Source organism: Melanotaenia boesemani, chromosome 5 (assembly GCF_017639745.1).
Source record: "Melanotaenia boesemani isolate fMelBoe1 chromosome 5, fMelBoe1.pri, whole genome shotgun sequence".
Lineage (NCBI taxonomy): Eukaryota > Metazoa > Chordata > Actinopteri > Atheriniformes > Melanotaeniidae > Melanotaenia > Melanotaenia boesemani.
The window spans coordinates 10,882,250-10,903,770 of NC_055686.1; the positions used below are offsets into that span (position 1 = coordinate 10,882,250).

Here is a 21,521-nt window from a genome sequence, read left to right on the forward strand (position 1 = left end):
CACAACAGCAAGTAAAAGAGGTTGGAGGCAGCACACAGCGGACCCAGGTGTGGACAAGGGAACAGAGTACAGCAGAGACACAGTTACATCGCAGAGGACAGAAGAATGGTGTTGCTATGTGAACGACACAGGTGCATATGTATTAATCAGATCTTCAGCAACACCTGTCAAGAGAAGCCTCTCGTGTTTGAGCATACAGATGCAGCATACTGGCAGAACTATCACTTCTTTTTCAGAAGTCCACGGTGGGAGTGACAGCTCGCAGGGACCACACGGGCAGCACTGCTTCATTTGGACCTCTGTGCCTTTTTAGTTTTACAAAGACTTTTTAGTCTCCTTGATTTTATTTTTTTTCCTTTTTTTAAATGCTTGAACTCACATTCTTTTAGTGTAAATTTATGTATCTTATAATTGTATTGGTTTACAAGAATAAAAATTCTTCCCATCCCTACTTAATGTTGTTTCTCTCTACTCACCATGCTCGCTCTCCACCTGTCACATATGCTCCAGTTCGGTTCACAGCTGAGTGTGTTACAGCTGGGATGAGAATCAGCACAAGCAAGAGAGATTTGAAAATTTAAAAAAGAAGAGAAAAGTTATTTTCTTGTTTAACATTTACAAGGACTTGTATATGTACATGTAAATTTGTAGCTGGAAAAACAAATTGGCACTAAGTTTTATGAGGATGGGTATAGCAGGTCATTTACTGTAAATACAGAAAACAACCTGCTATGTTAATCTAATATTATCTCATTTCATTTTCTCTATATCTCCACATGACAACAGAAGTCATTAAGGTAGGGGTGTCCAACCTCGGTCCTCAAGGGCCACTGTCCTGCAGATTGTCAATGTGTCCCTGCTCCAACACACCTGACTCAAATTAAATGAGTCCAACAACCTATCAAGTTCTGCACAATGACTCAATAATTTGAGTATTTATACAACAGGGTGTCATTTCTGTCTCTACATGCTCTTTACATCTCTCATGGTAGTGTTGCGCCCCAGTAAGCACACACACAGATGAGCACACTCATCGATAAAAATGTGAACCAGAAAACACGTCAACCACTGAAAACAAGGAAAACTATCAGCATTCTCTAAAATACCTGGTTTAGCAGTGCTGTGCCCCAAACCTCTGCCCCATATAGTTTTTTTCTCCCCATTAACTATATAAGGCATCAGTTTACAGGAAACTGCATCATACTGAAAGAGAAAGTGGCTTCATCCAGCAGCAGACCATAAAAGAGACGCCTGCAGAGCAACACTGCTTCAGTTCAGTGTGGAGCTAAATTCAGAGCACAGTTTACCTGAGACTGATGCACAGCAAGAAAAACAACTTTCACAAAGGGAATCGGTTTTACCATGGGCAGTCTTTTGCAAAGGTAGGCATTTTATGTTCATTTTTTAAGAATATGTTGCTTTAAAATAAACTGTACAAAAAGACAAAACCACCAGAAATAAGAACAAGGTTACATTTTAAAAAAGAAATAATCATTGAACATCATGTAATGACCTCAACCAGTCACAGACAGAAACAAGAAGAGAGGAATCTACTAACTAAAATGCTATTTTCAGCCAAAATCTATGACTGTGTGTCTTAACATAGATTAATGTTATGAGTTATCACCTACACCCACTTTGATCTGCATTGGATTGATGACCCAACTTTGCCATACCACTGTGATTTTATTAATTAAAAAGATGTCTACAAGACTCCAGAATGGTGAATAAATATCTAGTCTATATTTGGATTAAAGTTGGTTGGTGATGTTTAATTGCTGTCTTTTCAAAATGTGAGGCATTTTGTTGTCAACATGCTGTTTGCTGCAGAGCTAGCCCTGATTTGATGCCCTCTGCAAGATTTTAGCTGGTTTCCCACCTGCATATCAGTCAATTTCACAATCAATCAATATATAAAGGCAGCATGCATGTAGTCAAGATTTTATTTCTTTCACTTTGAAAATAACACAAAAAAAAACCTCATGCACCCCCTATTTATTGAGTCCTATTTATCTGTATAAAACTCAGATTGATGAGTAAAAAGAAACTAACTATAATGAAAGAAACAATCTTACTGCCTGTATTTTAACACATGGAGGGAGTTTTCCTCATAGGAAGAAAAACCTGTGCCCCATACAATGTTTTCTCCTCACCATTTGCTGTAAAGGGCTTCAATTTCCAGAGTGAGAAAAAAACATCTTGCTGTGCTATACATAAGACTAATATAGACTAATAATGATGGATGGATGGACGACCGGAAAGACAGACAGACCACTGCATGCTAGGGCCTCCACTTGCCACATTTGATGGTCATTCTTGTGTGTCTAACTTTCCTGTCCTTGGAAAGAAGAAGTGTACTGACCGCTTTTGCCTTGGTGGCTTTAAATTCCTGAACCACAGATGAAACTGGCAATAAAAATTTTGAAGTCTTGCTATACAGATTGGCTGTACTAAACAAAGGTGGAACTCACATTTTCATTTTCTAAATATCCCTGATTAATTTAAGGTGGGACATTTAACAAATTAAGTGACTCTAGCAGTTCATTGATTATAAACAATGCTGCAAACATCCAAAATAAGCAAGCAATTTAACACTGCGTCAACAGCAGTAATTACAATCCATAAAATATTAATTTAATTTACTTCATCACATTGAGTCACTATAGTGCTATCGTTTTACTTATTTTCTAATTACAGAAAAATTCACATAAATGAAAATGTTTTTAAGTCATTGGTTCCCAAACATTTTCTGCAAGGCCCCCTTTTCACTGTCTATGGAAGCTGAGAGCAGCCATTATCAGATAATATTATTTTTTTCATCATTATCTCGAGATAACTTAACTTGTCCTGTCCAGCATAGCAAACAGAATGATGGTCTGGCTGCTGTGTTGTGTCGAACAAATTTACTTTGCCAAGAGGAGTTTTATGGGTAAAAGGCTCCTTTTGATAATCTCATTTTTTATTAATTTATTTGTTTAAATATTTTGTTTTATCTTAGTTATTTGGAATTATAGAATTTATGTAATCTTGCTGGATCTGGCCGGAGGGGACAGAAAAAAATTTATTGCAATGACGAGAAGTAAGAAGGAAAGCGGAAAAAAGGAAGAGGAGAAAAAAGATACAGTAGAAAGAGGCAACCACCCTTCAATCCAACCTAACACCAGGCAACCAACTACTACACCTGTACAGAAACACAACAGAGAATTTCCTACAGCTTTTACAGGTAAACTAAGCTGACAATCATCAGGAAGTTGTAAAAAAGTAATCAAGACAGCAACAATAAGATGTATCACGACAACAACCAAAGTACCAAAGACACACACATAAAAAAAGTAAGAAAAAAAAAAAAAGAGAAAACCTAAACAAAAGTAGCTCTTAGTGTATAAATGTACTGGACAACTCTGTGACTGTGTCAGCATGCAGAGTATGAGGAATCAGGACTGAGCAGAGATGAGTGTGATCCTGCAAATGTGACCACACCTCTACCAAGGCAAATTAGGGCAACCCAGAGAACCGGGTGATCAGTGGCAATACACAAACACAAGTCACCCCACCACAAAGACTAACTGGGACCCACACCAAAGACTGCACAGGTGGAGACAATGAGCAGGCAGTCATAACATGTACATGTTAATATGTCTTATTTTTTTAGTTCTTATACAATAGTTCTTATATTCTGCAAGTAAGGTCATATTGAATAATTATTCTCAATATTATTATTTCCACAGCTCCTTGCTCTCATGTGAAGACAACCTTGTACACTCTCAGGAGTGAGTTAATGTCTCAGCATTTGGACACTCCTGTCGGTGAAGTGTTTGAACTTTAGAACAACATGAAGAAAAAAACTGTGCCAACAGCATCTGACGGAAACAGCCCAACACACAGACCAGAGGAACAAAGTAACCCTCGGGTTACTGGAAAAATGCAGGATGAAACTCCAAACACAGGTAAGGAAATAGTCAAACATCATCCATCTATCCTCCACCACTTATCGGCCCTCTTAAGTTGGTTGCGGGAGCAATAAGCCTAAGCAGAGATGCCCCGAATTCCCTCTCTCTTGCCACTTCTTCAAGCTGCCCCAGGAGGAAACTAATTTCAGCCACTTGTATCTGCAATCTCATTCTTTTGATCACAACATGCTGGCATAGGTGAGGTTAGGAAGGCTGATGCTGTATCCGCATTACTGCTAATGCTGCACCTGCACCTGTTACTTAACCGCTCCATTCTTCCCTCACTCGTGAACAGGACCCTAAAACTTGAACTCCTACACTTAGGGTAGGATCTCATCACCAGCCCTAAGAGGGAATTCTACCCTTTTTCTAAGGACCATGGTCTCAGATTTGGAGGTAATAATTCTCATCCAAGCTGTTTCACTCTCAGCTGTTAAATGCTCCAGTGAAAGTTGTAGACCATGGTCTGATGAAGCCAACAGGATAAAAAAAAAAAAAAAGCAAAAGCAGAGACACAATCCTGAGGCCACCAAATCAAACCATATAAATACTCTGGCTGCACCTCAATTCTGTCCATGAAAGTTATAAACAGAATCAGTGACAAAGGGTGGCTTTGGCAGAGTCCAACCCCCACTGGAAGAAAATCAGACTTTCTGGCTACAATGTTGACCAAGCCTTGATATTTGTTGTACGGGGACCAAACAGCACTGCTACCCCATCCTGAGTCACCAAATGGTCAAGCAGAATCTTCTCAAAGCCATATGGAAATCGTTCTCCAGGGTCTCACTGAACTTCTACCACGGTCAGATATTTGCCTCAGCAACTGCTGAAACCAAATTCCTTTTAAGGCAATTACTTACTCCAAGAGAAGCAAGAACTGAAAAAAAGCTTCTTGTGGAGTATGATGGAGTGGCAGCATCCCTTACAGCCTGTGTTCACCAACACATTTGGGGATTAAAGCCTCAATAGACACAAACCACTTTATGGCCGGATGGTCACCTCAACAATGGAGATGCAGAATACTGGCCACTTGGGCTAAACATCCCCTGCCTCGCATGGGACATAGTCGAAACTCTGCCAGAGTGGGAGTTTAAAATTTTTCTGACTGGGGACTCTTGGAGAATAATTTCAGCAAGAGTTTTCCAGCAGACTCTCTCAAAATGTTTGGGCCAGCTTACCACCCAGTAGTCATCATTTGATTTAATATCTCCTCCTCTTTTTTTTTTTTTTTTAAATTTTTTAATTAGTTTATTTTTTTAACCTGTCCTGTCCAGCATCTTAGCAAGCAGAATGATAGTCTGGTTGCTGTGTTGTGCCAAACAAATGTACTTTGCCAAGGGGAGGCTTATGGGTATAAGGCTACTCTTGATAATCTGATTGAGATTGATGAGCTCCTCCTCTTTTTATCAACCAAATGTCCAAGACATGTGGCTGCAAGTCTGACAACATGACTACAAATTTGGTCTTGAACTGCAGCCTAGAGTGGCTTGGTGCCAGGTGTGCATCTAGACATTTTTTATGCTGGAACAGGGTATTTATTATGGACAATGTGTAACAAACACAAAAGTAGAATGACAAAACTGTCCCTCCTAATGACACCAGGGCTGTCAACTTTTCAGTAATCATTTGAGTATGATTTAGTGAAACCAACTGAAATTTTGCCACATACAGGGCAGCAAGACATAACAATCATTTTGTCTCATTTTGTGCAGGTTGAATCATAAAATACAACCCTCAGGAGTGACAAAATGTTTAAAAAAGGTATACAAATAGGTCTTCAAAGTACTAACACAAACTTTAAAATAAAACAGGAAACAACCCAACTACACAGGAAGTGACACTATGACAAGATGCAGGAAATTTCATAATAATAATAATTTCTCAAGATCTGTGTGTCTTGTTGGACTGGCTTTTAGCATGTTTTGAGGCCTTAATTAACAGCTGATTGAGGTGGTGAGAGAGTAAGAAAATGAATACAGACCCCTCCTGTCATGGACGAAGTTTCTCGTTAAATATGAAATGACCCTTTCAGCTGTTCATTGCACATAGTAATGTCACTGTCTTTATGTCTGTTTTCTGTAAATTTGAGTTTTTGTGTTGATGTTTAAACAACAGGAGTTCCCTGCAATCTTAAAACTAAGGCTATCAGTAATCTACCTGTTGAGTCTGACCAAACACTTTAGTAATCCATAAATTATGCCTGCAGGCAGGGACAGGCTTGCTCTAAACATCCAGCATAAAAAAATCATATAGTCAGACTTTACTCTATTTGTATTTACAGAAAGACATTGTTTTAAGTGATTGTTGGAAATGTGCTCCAACAAATATGTTTAAAAAATTATGGTGAAATTCATTCTCCAGTAAATTAAAGCTGCTGTCTGGGAACTGTCTGACTGAGAACTGCCTGATTGGGAACTGTCTGACTGAGAACGGTCTTACTGGGAACTGCCAGCCTGACTGGGAACCATCTGGGAATTGACTGGAAACTGACTGGCAAAGGGATGAAATATGGACACAAAGCTGAACTGTTTTTATCACAATGTCTCAGGGTCAAACGATTAGCAATAGCAACTTTGATGAATTTCTGATCATAATTAATCAGTGTTGTCCCTAAATGCAGTGGCGTCAGACTGGGGGCAAACATTACCATTTAACCAGGGTCCAGTGCAGGGTGGGGTTCTTGAAAATCCTCGAATTTAAAGTTTTTGTTTTCCATTTTAACATAATAATTAATTAATAAGATGATCAAAGTCAGTTTGCCTGTATTAAGGTGCAGACAGACTAAATTTTGCATTATAATAATGATGGATGTTCTTAGAGGCCCTATCACCCCTCTAAAATGGTGCCAAATGCTTTAGTCCACACTGGAAACAGTTGGTTCAACCGAGTTACAGTGCAGCTATGTACAGTTATGAATTTCCCAAAGAAAGAAAGAAGAAAAGAAGAAGGGAAAAAACATTAGGGTTAGAAAATAAAGTGTAGGGCTGCTTCTTATTAATGTCTTAGAGAAGAGAGGTGAGCAGCACCTGAACGAAAACAGTTTGAGCTGATAACATCAACAGTTGTCTAGGCAACGTGTTAGGATTCATCTGGGGACAACAGATTAATTACTATCATCAAAGTTGTTCCCCTCAAAGTGGAAAAACATTTCTACATTATATCAATAGTTTAGTCCATTACCACTGATCAGTCACGACATATTTTGGTATCAACTGATTCCTTGTAATTTCAGGATTGTGAATATGCTCTTGACATTGTGTTATTGGTTAAGCTGAATGCACCAGACCCCAAAGTCAGTAATGTTGACAACAACTGAATCAGTTAATTTCACTTCTGAAAGTTGGCAGCCCTATTGACCACATAAGTGCTGAACTGGTTTGCAAAGTGTTAAGTTTACTAGTGTCATTCCTAATAAAAAAAACAGTTAACAGCGGGGTCCCTGTTAGCTTTTTCAAACCCAGTGTGGCGGCGTAAATGAATAGTGTGATGCCAGTGAGAATGGTCTATAGAAAATAGATGGATGGATGGATGGATGGATCAGAAAGGTGTCCAGCCTACATCTTATAAGATACAAAGTAGAATTAGTTCACAGTAAGACAGAAGATACAGTACAAAACATGTGTTTCATGTGCTTGTTGGTGTAGTTCCATATAATCTAGCTTGTATGGGATCTGGCCTCCTTGAACCAGAGAGTTACAGACTCTGCAAGAAGCAAGAAGTTTGTTCTTGTTCTCGGCCACAAGAACAAGAAAAAACGTTTGCATTGGTCCTTTCATTTCATCCTCCACAAGCAGCTTCATTCATGGCAGGCAGGTCTGAGCATGCAGCAGTGTCAGAGTCTTTATTTTCCACGTGTTGTATTCAATTTCTCACCACCTTGATCAGTTGTTAATTAAGGCCTCAAAAAAGGCAACAAGGCAGTCCAACAATGCTCACAGATCTTCAGAAATTATTAATTGTTAAGAAATTCCCTGTGTCTTGTCTTAGTGTCACTTCTTTTGTGTAGTTGAGTTGTTTCCTGTTTTGTTTAGAAGTTTCTGTTGGTGCTTTGAAGACCTATTTGCATACTTTATTATTTTTACATTTTGTTACTCCTGAGTGCTATATTTTATTATTCAGCCTGCACAAAATGAGACAAGAGTCTCATGTTTTGCTGCCGTGTATGCAACAAAATGTTGTTTGGCTCCACCAAATCTCACTCCAAGGATTATTAAACAGTTCGCAAGCCTGATTAAAGTCTCCCAGTATAATGGGCTCGACAAACGGGACGCATCCATTCCTTTTTCTATGGAACTTGCACAATGAGGTGAAAATCGCTGTCCTCTTGCAGCCAAGGCAGGCAACATGGGTGCAGGTGTGGCTTCAAAGTGCCCATCATGGAGATCCATCTCCAGGCTTGGATCTAAAAAAAGTGCCATGATACCCACGTCTGGGCAAGGGGAACTTGGATCGGTTGTCATTTGTCTTCCTGGGGATGACCCAACCATAAAGTTATAATGCCCCTAGCAACACATTTCCTAGCATGACTGGGACATGCAAATCCCTCCACCATGATGAGGTTGTGGCTTGAGGGGGTCGTCAACATTAGTTGAAAATTAGCAAAGAGCACACACTGGCAAAGTCAGCAGAAAGGTTTCCTATTGTATTCGAGTGAAATATTACAATTCCCATTACTGTATCAAAAATATAATAATTGTTATTTCCACAGAAACGGACCTGGAGAGGCTACTGAAGGACCTGGGGTTGGAGCAGTACTACAGTAAGAAGCTGTCACTCAGCAAGATATTGGAAATTGATGAGAAGACTATCAGTGATGAACCTGTGAAACGCAAAACAAACATTCCCTGGAATTTTCTAAAGAAACTGATGATGGTTAACGTGACAGCTAGGGATGCAAAATGCACATCAGTAGGTGAGCCAAACTGTGATGATGCATCAGGAACTAAGGAATTAAACATTGATAAACTGCTCGGCAGTTCGGATACAGATGACAGGCTAAACCCTCTTGACATAATCACTGCTCTCTTTCTGTGTTCTGATGGTTTTGTACAACAAGAAATGTCACTAAAAATGTCAATGTGTCAGTTCTCTGTACCTCTGCTGCTTCCCAAATGTGACACAGCACAGTGCACACTCATGCTGTGGGCCATGAGAGACATTGTGAAAAAGTACAGACCTCAAGATCTTTCAGAATCCAAAGGCTTCATTGAAGAAAGAATTGTTCATTCTCAACTTCCAATGGTCTCTTTTGTGAGACTGGGTGAATGCTCCTTGTCCAAGTCAGAGATCCTCAACAAGCTTCTGAGCAGTTCTCAGCAGTGCCATGACACCTTTGTTCACCACAACATGGAGTGTGGAGACAGTAAAAGAAAAATATCCAATGGACTGACTGAAATTACCTGGTACCTTCCTTGTGGAAACCAGAACATGGACATTTTTGTTGAGCCAGTTGCTATAGCTAACCTTCATGGTGACATTGCTACGTTAGAAACACAATTCTCCTTTCTTTGTCAGACCTCTGCAGCAGTGTTTGTGTTCTTTGATGATTTAGACTCTGAGTGTGAGCTGCTAAAGAACCAAAAACACAAAGCACAGATCTTCTTGGTAGGAAACCAACAGAACATGAGCTTCAGTTCAAGCACTTTGAAGGAGGTAGTGACTAAGTTAAAATTGTCTAACAATAACATCATAATAAAGACAAAACAGAAAAATGATGCAGACTTCATCAAATGTTTGAGAGAATCGGTGAGTAATGTAGTTGGGAACTCAAGGGTGAAGATGTCAGTAGAGCAGATGGCTGATGTGGCTCATGAACTGGGAATATTGGTTGATGAAGATTCTCCAGAGTGCCAGGCTGGAAAGCAAAAAGCAGATGGCATCACTGAAGTCATTCAAGACATTCTTAAATATAAAGAAAATCAGCTTCCCTTGCAAGGAGAAATATGGAAAGAACTGACGTTCTTGGAGAAGGAGGAATTTCGACTTAGAAAAGTTGGGTCTGAAAACATAGAGCAGTACAAGAGTGATCTTAAGGGGCAGAAAGAAGAACTGAGGAAAAAGCAGAACTCTTATGGCATATCAGAAGCTATGACTTTGTTCATTAATGCCATATCCAGCTCAGAAACAGAAAGGTGTTATTTCCTGAAATGGATGCGAATGAACCTCGATAACTTGTCTTGTAGAAAACTGTCTGGACTCAGGGAGCTGTACCAAGAGAAGTGTAAAGGTTCTGAGAACAAAGACGAGATCAAAGAAATTGACAGACAACTTTCCAACAGCTCACTGGGGACTGAACACTTCTTTCGTGAAATGGGTCAGATCTACGAAGCTTCGGTTTCCCTTCCAAAAACAAACCCTTACCGTATACAGTTGCAGCATCTGCCCAAACTCTGTGCACAGCTGTTACTTGATGGATTTCCTCTTGAGCTTGTAGATGGACATGCTTCCAACATACCTCTCAGATGGGTGAGTGATGTTCTCTCTCAGCTCAATGGCTTGGTGTCTCCAAAGAACAAGATCATGGTCGTCACAGTGCTTGGAGTTCAGAGCACAGGAAAGTCCACTCTCCTTAACACCATGTTTGGAGTTCAGTTTGCAGTCAGCAGCGGTCGATGCACTCGAGGTGCCTTCATGCTGCTCATCAAAGTCAATGAAGACGTCAAAAAAGATCTCAACTGTGACTTCATGGTGATCATCGACACTGAGGGCTTAAAGTCACCAGAGCTGGCACAGCTGGACAACAGCCATGAACATGACAATGAGCTTGCAACACTTGTTGTGGGGCTGAGTGATATCACCATTATCAATATTGCAATGGAGAATTCAGCAGAAATGAAGGACATCCTGCAGATAGTGGTGCACGCTTTCCTCAGGATGAAGGAGGTGAGCAAAAAACCCAAATGTTATTTTGTTCACCAGAACGTTTCTGATGTCTCAGCCCATAAGAACAACCTGAGAGACAAGAAACTGCTCTTGAAACAGCTGAATGAGATGACCCAGGCAGCAGCAAAAATGGAAAAAAAAGAGGAGAACAAGAGCTTCACTGATGTGATGGAGTACAATCCAAACACTGGGAATTGCTACGTTCCTGGACTCTGGAATGGAAACCCACCAATGGCACCAGTCAATGCAGGATACAGTGAGATTGTCTATGAGCTCAAGAAAAACATCATCCATCGACTGGGAGAGAGTGAAGCATTTGCTAATAAGATCTTGGAGTTTAGAGAGTGGATGACCAGTCTGTGGAATGCAGTAAAACATGAAAACTTCATCGTCAGCTTCAGAAACAGCCTCGTAGCTGATGCATACATGAAGCTCTGCACAGAGTTCAACAAATGGGAGTGGGAGTTCAAGAAAGAAATGTACACCTGGGTTACCGAAGCAGAGACGAGAATCTCTAATTTTGGTACAGTTGCTGCAAAATCTGCAACATCTGACATGACACAACTCCTCACTCTGCTGAAAAGTGAAGCTGTATTAGAGCTGTCTAAATGGGAGAACAAGCTCCTGGACAATCTGAAGGAATACTTCAAGCAAACAGAGGGTCATGTTCATCTGGTTGAAAGATACAAAGAGGATTTCGCAAACAGTGCAAAGAGCCTTCGGCGAGAAATAGAAAGCTCTGTAATTAACCAGCTCACAGCAGCAGCTGATATCAGACGAGGAATGAAAGAACTGGATGAAATCAAGGAAAATCATGCAAAAGTAATAGAGAAAGCAGTGAGTAAGTTAATCGATGAATGTCGAAAGAAAAATGTTGAGATGACAGTGACAGTGCTGGACAAAGAATTTGACAAGATGTGGAGTGAAACACTGAAGAAACTGACTTTCCCTGAGCAAAAGCCCAAAGATGTCTATGACAGTGTGTACCGCTGTCTGATAGCTAATCTGTCAAAAAAGGGGGGCCAGGCTCAAAAAATGTTGAGTGAAAAAAACATCAAAGATTGTGGGCTGGAGCCTTACAAATACAAAGCTGAAGGACTCAATAAATTTACAGATTGGTTCTTTAAATATTTTGTGAAGATGAGACAACAAATAGCTGACAATATCATATATTCCTGCACTCAGTTTGTTGATGAAAAACTGGTAAGAAATTCTGATTATCATGACACTTACATTCAGGAGATCCTTCACATCATTGATGATAGTCTGGAAAAATGCCCTGATACTGAGTTTGAAGTTTCTCTAAAACAGCACATCTGTGGATTTGCAGCCCAACACTTTGAGAAAATGCATTTAGAGTTTCTACGTGTCAACAATCCCCGTAAATGTCTGGAAGAAAACAAAATCAAGTTCCGAGATGATTTCAAAGATGTGTTCCATGAACGAGACCAGTGTCAGAAGAAGGCTGAAGAATTCACAGAACAATGTCTGAAGCCTGCTGTTAAGGACTTTGTCAACCGTTCCCTTGGTCCTGATATCATTGATGAAATGCTGAAGAAGGAGCGGTTCAGCACACGAATGTCCTTCCAGTACTCACTTTTACTGGATCTACTTTCAGAAAAGAAGTTCGAAAATTTCCGTAGCTATTGTTCTTCTTATGAGAGTTATGTAAAAGAGAAAATTCTTCAACAAGTGAAGGAACATTTTTCAAACAGCTCTGCAACATTTGAGTTTGAGGACAGACATCTTCAATCAAGGATCAACAGCATAAATGATGCCATCAACACCACCAAAACAAAGAAGTGTGGTGACTTGAAGACGTTTGTTGAAGAAATCTGCAAAGAACTTGGTGATAAACTGATCATTTCCCAGGATGCTCTTGGTGCTTTCATGATCCTGAACAATGCTGACCAGGATCAGTTTTCTAACTTGCTCACAGTGTCTGTGAAGGACATGGCAGAAGCTCTTAAGGAGGAATTTAAAAATACAACCTTTGAAACAAAACTCAAACGTCTCAATGTGAATCCCCAGAATGAGCTTTTCAACAGAGTAGTTGGTTGTGGCAAACAGTGTCCATTCTGCAAAGTTCCCTGTGATGCAGGAGGAAGAGCCCACACTGAACACTTTGCTTCACTGCATCGACCAGAGGGTCTGGGTACATACAGGTTTACAGCAACAAAAAAACTTTCTACCGACATTTGCACATCTTCTGTGCTCAGTAACAAAGAATTTTGCTGCCGTGAAACAAACAACCAATATCATCCTTTCAAGAATTACAAAGAATTTTTTCCAGACTGGAACATCCCTCCAGATTCCAGCCTTGAGGCATCAGACTACTGGAAATATGTGATGGCAAAATACAACAATGATTTTGCCGAAGCATATGGTGCAGAACCCGCTGACATTCCTGATTCTTGGAAAAAAATCACAGCGGAACAGGCAAAAGAAAGCCTTCAAGAGTCATTCAGGGTTAAAAGAGGCTGTTATTCCTCCTGAACTCTTTCTCTTCTCCAGAAGGATACATAGAGGGTCCCCACTGAGGGATCTTTTTTGGGGTTTTATTTACACTATTAGTGAAAAGTTTGGACCCACTTTCCCATTAGATTGTATTTAAAAAGAGAGAAAGAGAAAAAAAAATCCCAACAAAATCACAGCAAATGCTCAAATTTAGAAATGAAAAATGTAGTAGATGCATTTTATGAAAGACTTATTCATTGTTTTTGTTTTAGTTTAAATATATGACATCAAACTTTTTGTAGATCTTCTTTTTTCAAAGCTCACTCAGTTAACTATGCTCTTGGTGCTTTCATAATCCTGAACAATGCTGACGTGGAGCAGCTTGCTCAGTCAGATGGGACACACTCTTAGAGACAAAGTTAAAGAAAATGACATCCGAATGAAACTGAAACGTCTCTATTTGAAGCCCCAGAATGAGTTTTTCTTTTTACCAAACTGATTGGTGGCAAACAGTGTCTCTTCTGCAAAGCTCCTTGTGAAGCAGGAGGAAAAGCCGACACTGAACACTTTGCTGCTTCACTGCATCAGCCAACATGTCTGGGTACATACAGATCCTGTTCCTCCCGTAAACTTGGAACTAACATGCGCTCTTCTCTTGTGGTCACAAACAGGATTTTTTTGTTGTCATGCTACCTACCGTAGATTACACCCGTACAAGCGCTACAAGGAAATATTCCCAGACTGGAAAATTGCTCTGAATGTGAGTCTTGAAGCATCCATCTTCTGGAAATATGTAATGGAAAAGTACAACTATGAAGTTACAAAAGCCTGCCAAGATCCCAAAAAGCCTATCACATATAAACAGATGGAAGCAAGCCTTAAGGAGTCATTTAACATTAACAGAAAAGTTTTACACCAGAAGAGGTGAACACACTCCATGTTTTATTCATCTCTATCTCCTAGTTATCCAGCCTGACTTTACTTAAACTCTATGATATGGAGAAAAATAGCAAATGGCTGGAAATAAGACAATAAGGTTGAAGATGTCAGTGAATATTTGACTATTTTCTATTATACAATTACATTTGAAATGTTTTTTTATTATCATTGTTATTTTTGTGTTTGTAAAATGAGTGCCTTTAAGACAAGGTTTTATTTTGTTTGCTTATCAGTTTATTTACTTTTTTTAACTATAGTACAGTTAATAAATCAGCAATGCCATTGAATGATGAGTCAAACAGTTTGATGTTTTAGTCTTTTCCCATTTTGAATAAATTGAGCTCTGAAGTGTTAGAGGCTCAAATTAAAGTGGTCATGACAAAATCTTTATTTTATATTTTAAAATATTATAGAATAAGGTACTTGATGAAAATGTTTTGCTAAAGATGAATTTAAAAATAGTTATTTTCTATATGTAAAACGTGTTCTTGTTGTTTCTATTGAAAATTTGATGCTACATAAATTTTTATTATGCTTAAAAAAATAACTTGGTGACACTGTTGTCAGAAAATAATTTGCTAATCTGTCATTTATCCTGTAATTTTGTTGTAAATGTTTTACTCTCTGTCTCTGATTTCATACAAACATATGATTCCTTTACATTGTTGAAATATGCAAAATGACCAGTTATTGTACGGTAAATCTGGTCGTATCAACATAATGCTGTTTTATATACTCCTGTTAAACAAGTGAATAAAGAGACAAATCTCCAGTCTGGTTATAAATGTCTTTAATGTTTCCCAGATCAGAATCACAGCATACAGTGTATAATAACTTCTAAAGTAACAGAAATATCATCACCTCATTTATTTATAGGATTTTTACTTTACTTTTTTAATAGTATATATATATTTATTATTAATAATAATAATAATAATACATTTTATTTAAAAGCGCCTTTCAAAACACCAAAGGACACTGTACAAAGGAACATTAAAATAGTTTAAAAACCACTATGTACAAAACAAACATTAAAAAAGTGCAAAACTAAGCAGAATGGAGGACAACAGAAAGATATATATTTAATCTTATTATTTAACAGTTTTCTTTATCTGAAGTCTTGGGTTTCTGAATTCAACATAAAATCTAAAAATAAGACAACGGGTGCAGATTTACAGTTGAGACCAGCTGAAGGTGGTTGATTGGGTCCATGTCATTGTGTGTGTTTGCTATTGAGGAGTGTTAATGATGCTTTTAGGGACACCTGCACAGATAATTGGTCTTTACAGTTGGAGACCTTATATCTTAGTTTGGCTGAATGCAGTGGATTAGTGTGTTGAAATATTCAAACTTAACTCTGGTTTCTTGCAAAGATTTGTTAAAACACATCCAAACTAATGCACTTGAATACTTTACAGTAGGCTGCTAAACAGGTCCGTCCCAATTAAACCATTTCCTGTTACATCACACCACTGAAACGAACACAACCTCCATAACAGCCGAACACAGTGACTGGAATCAGAAAGTTTGACCATCTTTGTGATCTAGTTACTCTATGAGGAAATGAGGCATCTTATGGTATCAGAGCCCTCACGCCTGCCCCCATGTCATCTTGTGGCTACAAGTAAATGCTGCTACTTGCTAAGTGAAATAATATTTATTTGGCTGCACTTGTGTTTGATGTCTCAGTTCAGGGTTAGACTCTAAATGAGCAATCACTGAAATGCAAAACTTGTTTTTTATGAGTACGCTAAGCTACTGAGACAAGTTACACTCATCACGCAGCACAAATTCATCAGGAGTAAACCTGGTTCACAACGCATTTTTTATAAAGCTTGTAAAAAGTTGCTAAAAGGGAAAATGATGCAAAATAGTTGTTTTGCAAAGGAATGAACTCACAGAGTAATAATATTTAGAAGCTAGCAATGCTAACTGTAGTATCCTAGGCCCTTTCATTTAAGAGGCTTCAGTGAATTCTACTACAGTGATTTCCCTGATCAAGTGTCTGAAGATTGATGCAATTAAAACTTCAGCCAAGAGGCCATTTCTTTGCAAAATGCACTTGTGTTCCTTTATTGTCACAAAATATAGTGTTTCATTTATTCACTCCAACAAACAAAACAAAACAAAAAGAAAAAAAAAAAAAAAAAAAACTAAACAAAGAACAGACCAAAATAAAAATACAAAACAAAAGAAAACAAACAAAAAAAAAAACTAAACAAAGAACAGACCAAAATAAAAACACAAAACAAAAGAAAACAAACAAAAAAAAAAACTAAGAAACTTAATATACACAAATATTTTGTCTGTTTCTTAAATTGGAAAATATACAGTTTTGATTTTCATCCAGATGTTCTGTCTGTTCCTGTTCAATGTTGGACCTTGAACGTGACGTTTTACAAAGACAACACCGATGAGTTTATCAACTTTCCGCCAAAGGAAAAAGAAGATGAGCTACTGAGTTCTGTTAGACTGGAGAACCAATTAATTAAAGGAAAAATTGTTGCACAGATTTGTACTAAGTTCTCCACAGCCTCCTTGTCCACAGGAGTGGGTACAAAAGGGTTCATATGGACATTCAGGTTCCCTGTGGACAGATTAGCAAGGTTTTCCTCTGCCATATGTTGTGGGTAGAAAGTCAGCGATGATTTTAAATGTACTTATTTCCTTATTTACTTATGTATTTACATTGTGCACATTTCCCTTTCAGTTGCAACATTTCTGGCAGGAGCAGCCAGGTATAAAATTCCCTTTCCAGTCCCCCCTCCCCTACAACACCCCTTTAGGTAGTATTAAAATAGGAAACAAACAATCAAACAGGCTAAAGCTAAAGCACAAGCAAAGACAGCAACTGTGACTAACCTCACCACACTGGATGTAAGTTACCTTGTGTTCCTGTTGGCTAAAACAACAGTTCAGTCAACATACTGTATCTATGACATCTTTATTTGAGGAGCAGTAAGGGGGCATTGCTAGGCTGTAGAATTTTACATTTCTACTTGAGTGAAAGGAGAACAATCAGAAACAAAAAAAACTGCATTGCTCCAAAAACAACAATTAAATGCTTGTAGAGAAAGATGAAATAGAAAAACACAATCGGGGGCCAGTTTGGCACTTTGTCATGAGAACACACAGCCTCTGCTAGTTGACAGTAAATAGGAATACTTATAATACTTGGTTACATTCTGAACTGTTTTAGCTCTGATATGAATGTTTTAAACTTGTGTTTTGATAGAACTCATCTGGCTTAGTGTGTCCTTCAGCTAACAACATCCAGTACTTAGTGACAGATAAGCAAGACTCTGATGTAACTAAAAACATCCAGATTTTCTTTAGATTTCTTTAGTTCTTCTGGCACACTACCTCTCCAGCTTTGGAGAGATTGCACCTGAAAGAAATAAAAGAATTAAACTGTAATTAACCAAGTTTAAAATCATTAATGTTCTCCTCTGATGGACCAGCTCAGCTGTTTAGGGTCCCACAGGTTGTGGTTCTCCATTGCAGCTGCAGACTGAGACATTTCCTTTGATTCTTCTGGATGACGTTTATGATTAATTTTAAAGTCTGCTTTTTGAAATGTTATTTTTTAAAAAAAACTATATAAAGAAAGGAGTTCTAACACTCTCATGCTCTCGTGCAGATGTTTTTTGTTTCCCAAAATCTCTTACAGCCTTTCAAACCATAAATATCTACAATATTACGAGAAGTCTCTGTCACGCTGCTGGACAGTGGGGGGCCAGTGAAATATATATATATATATATATATATATATATATATATATATATATATATATATATATATATATATATATATATATATATATATATGTATTGTCTCCATGTGAAGATATTGACATATATATTTTGTTTCTGTTGCTGTTGTTCAGCTTCACTGAAGCCAGAGGACCATTATAAAACTAGGCTAAAAATCATACAGGCCTATTTCGATTCTGCAGAGTTTAAAGAAGAAAAATGTCACTCAGAGGTCATACAGGTCCAACAACTATAGCGTCGGCAAATTAGCTCACAATCATTTAAAGCAGCAATTTTTCCATTTTCTCCTAACTGGCTTGGAAATGCAGAAGTTCTTCAACGCTGCTTCTGTGTTAGTAAAGAACAGGTCATGAGATCTGCCTGCTTCTATAATCAGACATCCATGAGGAGTTTTTCTTAATTAAGCGACTACAGAAGCGTACCTGTGCCAGCTTTATCCACCTGCAGCCATATGAAGCAATAAAGATGATAAATACTTGTACAATTGACAATTTCCTGTACACGATGCATGTGGCGATCAAAAGAAGATCAGGCGTTGAAAATAACATACAGAAACGTCCTAATGCTGACACGTGGACATCAACCTGACTTCTGGTGCATGAACACTGAGAAGAAGGAAAATGACTGTGGCTGAACCAAATTTTAAGATCCAATGGACGGTTATGGAATGAATGCCTTTAAAATGAGGAGGACATGTTTGTTTGTAGACTGGGATTCCTACTCAACAAAGAGCTTTTTGGAAAGTACCAAACTCCAGACAAAAAAGACATCTAACTCCACTGAGATCTTGTGAGTAAATCATAAATTCCCAATATTTATTTAATTTATAGTATCCAGTTTGCTTATTTTTTATGTGTACCTTTCATTTAAAAAAACATATAAGTAGGATAATATTGGCATAATTTACTCATCCATCAACTCTGTTGTTTCTTTTTTTCCCCCTTTTTCTCAGGATGTGAGGATTTCAGTGATTTTCAGGCTGATATTGACAAGTGGGCCGGTGAAACTATCGAAGCTCTACCATGTAAAAGGTATTTATGAATTATAACTTTATTTTCTGTAACATCACTACCTTGTTAAGACAGCATTTACATGTTTAGGTTGTTGTAAGGAACAGGAACTCTTGCATAATGTTATATAATTCAAAATAAAGTTTACTGACACAACAGTTCCTTTGAAAATGTTTATTATTTAATTATTTTTCACTTACTCAGTTATATGTTGTTATTTAGCAGGTGAGTTTTCCAGTAGCTATAGCAGAGTAGCTATTTTATTATATTTAAGTTAAATTTTTATCTTTAGTGGCCCACATCCACGTTCTCATCATCAGACAACGCAGCAGCGAACCTTTATGCGTGGACCGCCACGTCTTCTACTGGTATCAGCTGTGCACGGAGGCTTTTCCACAAAGCAGCAGCTTCACACAGCCCTGCCTCAGCTAGCTTCAGTCCTTGGTGGAAAGTAAGTTACATGAACAAAGCAAGTCATTGGTCGTGTTGTGCTTTGTTTTTGTGTTGCCAGTTGGATCATGTGAATTATTATTCCTGCACTTTAATGGAGTTTTATGTTATTTGATTCTGTTCAACTTGCTGACATGTTCACGTTCCTTTTTTCACACATGTGTGAAACAGCAGCCGTCACCTGGGTGATTCAAACCACTCTGTGGTATTCCACAGACAGGGGGTACAAATCCTTTAGGACTTACTCATTATACTGGCAAACTGAAAAGTTTTTTTTTTTCTTTTCATTTCTTCAGGCCATCGTCTCAGGTGAGGAGAGGCCTCATTATACATTTGAGGAAAGGTGGTACCCATCATCTTTGACAATGATGCTCAGCTGGACAAGATAATCGCAGACTTGTCAGAGTTTCTTTCCAGATGCAAACATCTGTCTCCTGAAGTCTGCTCCATGACCTCCAGAGTCAGAGTCAAATTTATCCTAAATGTGCTGCTTTCAGAGGAAGTTCAACAGGTAAACTGAGGAAGGATATACATTTGACCCGAATGATAACCTTAACTTATTTAATAATAATCAAATGCATAGAAATGAACTTTAAGGACAAGGAGGTTTTCCTGGTGATGGATGAAGGCTCCCAGAAACAAACTTTGACTAAACAGGGTCATTTTATTGTCTATATGAAAACTAGAGGTAATCTCTTATAAAAATTAAAGGGCTATAGCACTTAGTGTAGGTAAAACAACAGAGTGCATTATTGATGCACTTCTATACAAAAGAAACTTTTATTGACGTGGGGTGAAGAAGGTCTGGTCTGAACACAGATGGGAGGTCAGGAATGAGCAGGAGAGGAAGAGTGGGGTCTGAAATAATGCACACATTCATGGAAAGATAAGTCAGATGACAGAAATAAACTTTCAAATAGGCTAATGAAGACGAAGCATGGACAAAAAAATCAGTAATAAATACATATGGACTGAAATAAATCTGGTCTAATACAGGAACACTACAGGCTCTGGAAGAGAGAAGCAGCATGATACAGACTGAGGTGTGGAGGAGGCTGACCAGGGCCAGATGGAAGCCAGGTTAGACGAAAAACAGCCACTATTTCTGAAAAGAAGAGCATAAACACAAGAAAGAAACATTTATGAGGTGATAATGCTTTGATCTATCTTTTTTATAGTGAGAGGCAAGCGCTTGTCAGGCTAGAAATGGAGAAACAGTGCTTTCTTTTATAAAAAGGAAAAAAAAAAGTTCAGACAAACTTTTCTTTAAAGTTTTTTTTAAACATTGCAGATGTAAATGATCTTTTGTCTGCAAAAATTCTGTCCAGTTTAGTCAGAAGTGTCAAACCTTTTTCTGTCTTTTCTAGATCAGCAGAAAAACAAAATGCCACAGGTGGGTAAAGTTTGTGCAACATACAGTTTCAATTATTTCATTTTCACAAATAAAATAAAGGTTTCACAAATCAGAAACTGTATAAATCTGGATGTTGTTTAGGATTTTTCAGTCCAGGTTTGAAGTGTCTAAGTGCTGTAGTTTTTTCACAGGTCCAGGTCTAAGGGAGTCCAGATGGCAAAATCGTCATAAAATGAGTGTAATTTTCAGTTTCACAAATAAAATAAAGGTTTCACAAATCAGAAACCGCATTTTAAATAATCTAGATGTTGTTTCGAATTTTTCGGTCCAGGTGTGAAATGTCTAAGTTTTTTTTTGTTTGTTTGTTTGTTTTATCAAGAGCTTTCTAATGTGGTCTAGATTGCTCCAAATTCAGTGGAATCGCCCTTTACACCTTTTGCGAATCGGAAGCTGGGAATCGGAAGCCAACTTCAGCTTCTTGTTTTACAGCTGAAGTGCACACCTCACAGGACATATTTTTTTAGTACATGTTTGACAACAAACCCTATAATGTAGACCAGGACGTTTTCCACGAGACCACCAAAGCGGGCGGGCAGGTAACTGTGGTCACATATGACGGCAGAAATGCTTGCAAATGGGAATTGGAGCTCTTCCTCCGCCATTAAAGTAAGGCGAATGTCCGCAGCTGATCGGGACACAGTCTCA

General features: G+C 38.3%; 1 protein-coding gene across 1 annotated transcript; it reads left to right on the plus strand.

Annotated features, from left to right (window-relative positions):
* The first annotated feature begins 1,296 nt into the window (after positions 1–1,296).
* LOC121639710 (up-regulator of cell proliferation-like) lies at positions 1,297–14,321 on the plus strand. Its single transcript, XM_041985151.1, has 3 exons — positions 1,297–1,382; positions 3,729–3,947; positions 8,659–14,321. Exons 2-3 carry the CDS (start codon positions 3,833–3,835, stop codon positions 13,326–13,328), a joined length of 4,785 nt encoding a protein of 1,594 aa, XP_041841085.1. The 5' UTR covers positions 1,297–1,382; positions 3,729–3,832; the 3' UTR covers positions 13,329–14,321.
* The last annotated feature ends 7,200 nt before the right edge of the window (positions 14,322–21,521 follow it).

What these genes read in the sequence shown, in the direction of transcription:
- LOC121639710 (XM_041985151.1), top strand. Translation starts at nt 3,833, where the DNA reads ATGAAGAAAAAAACTGTGCCAACAGCATCTGACGGAAACAGCCCAACA. An exon ending in GGATGAAACTCCAAACACAG is followed by an intron (nt 3,948 to 8,658) that starts GTAAGGAAATAG and finishes TTATTTCCACAG; the next exon opens with AAACGGACCTGGAGAGGCTA.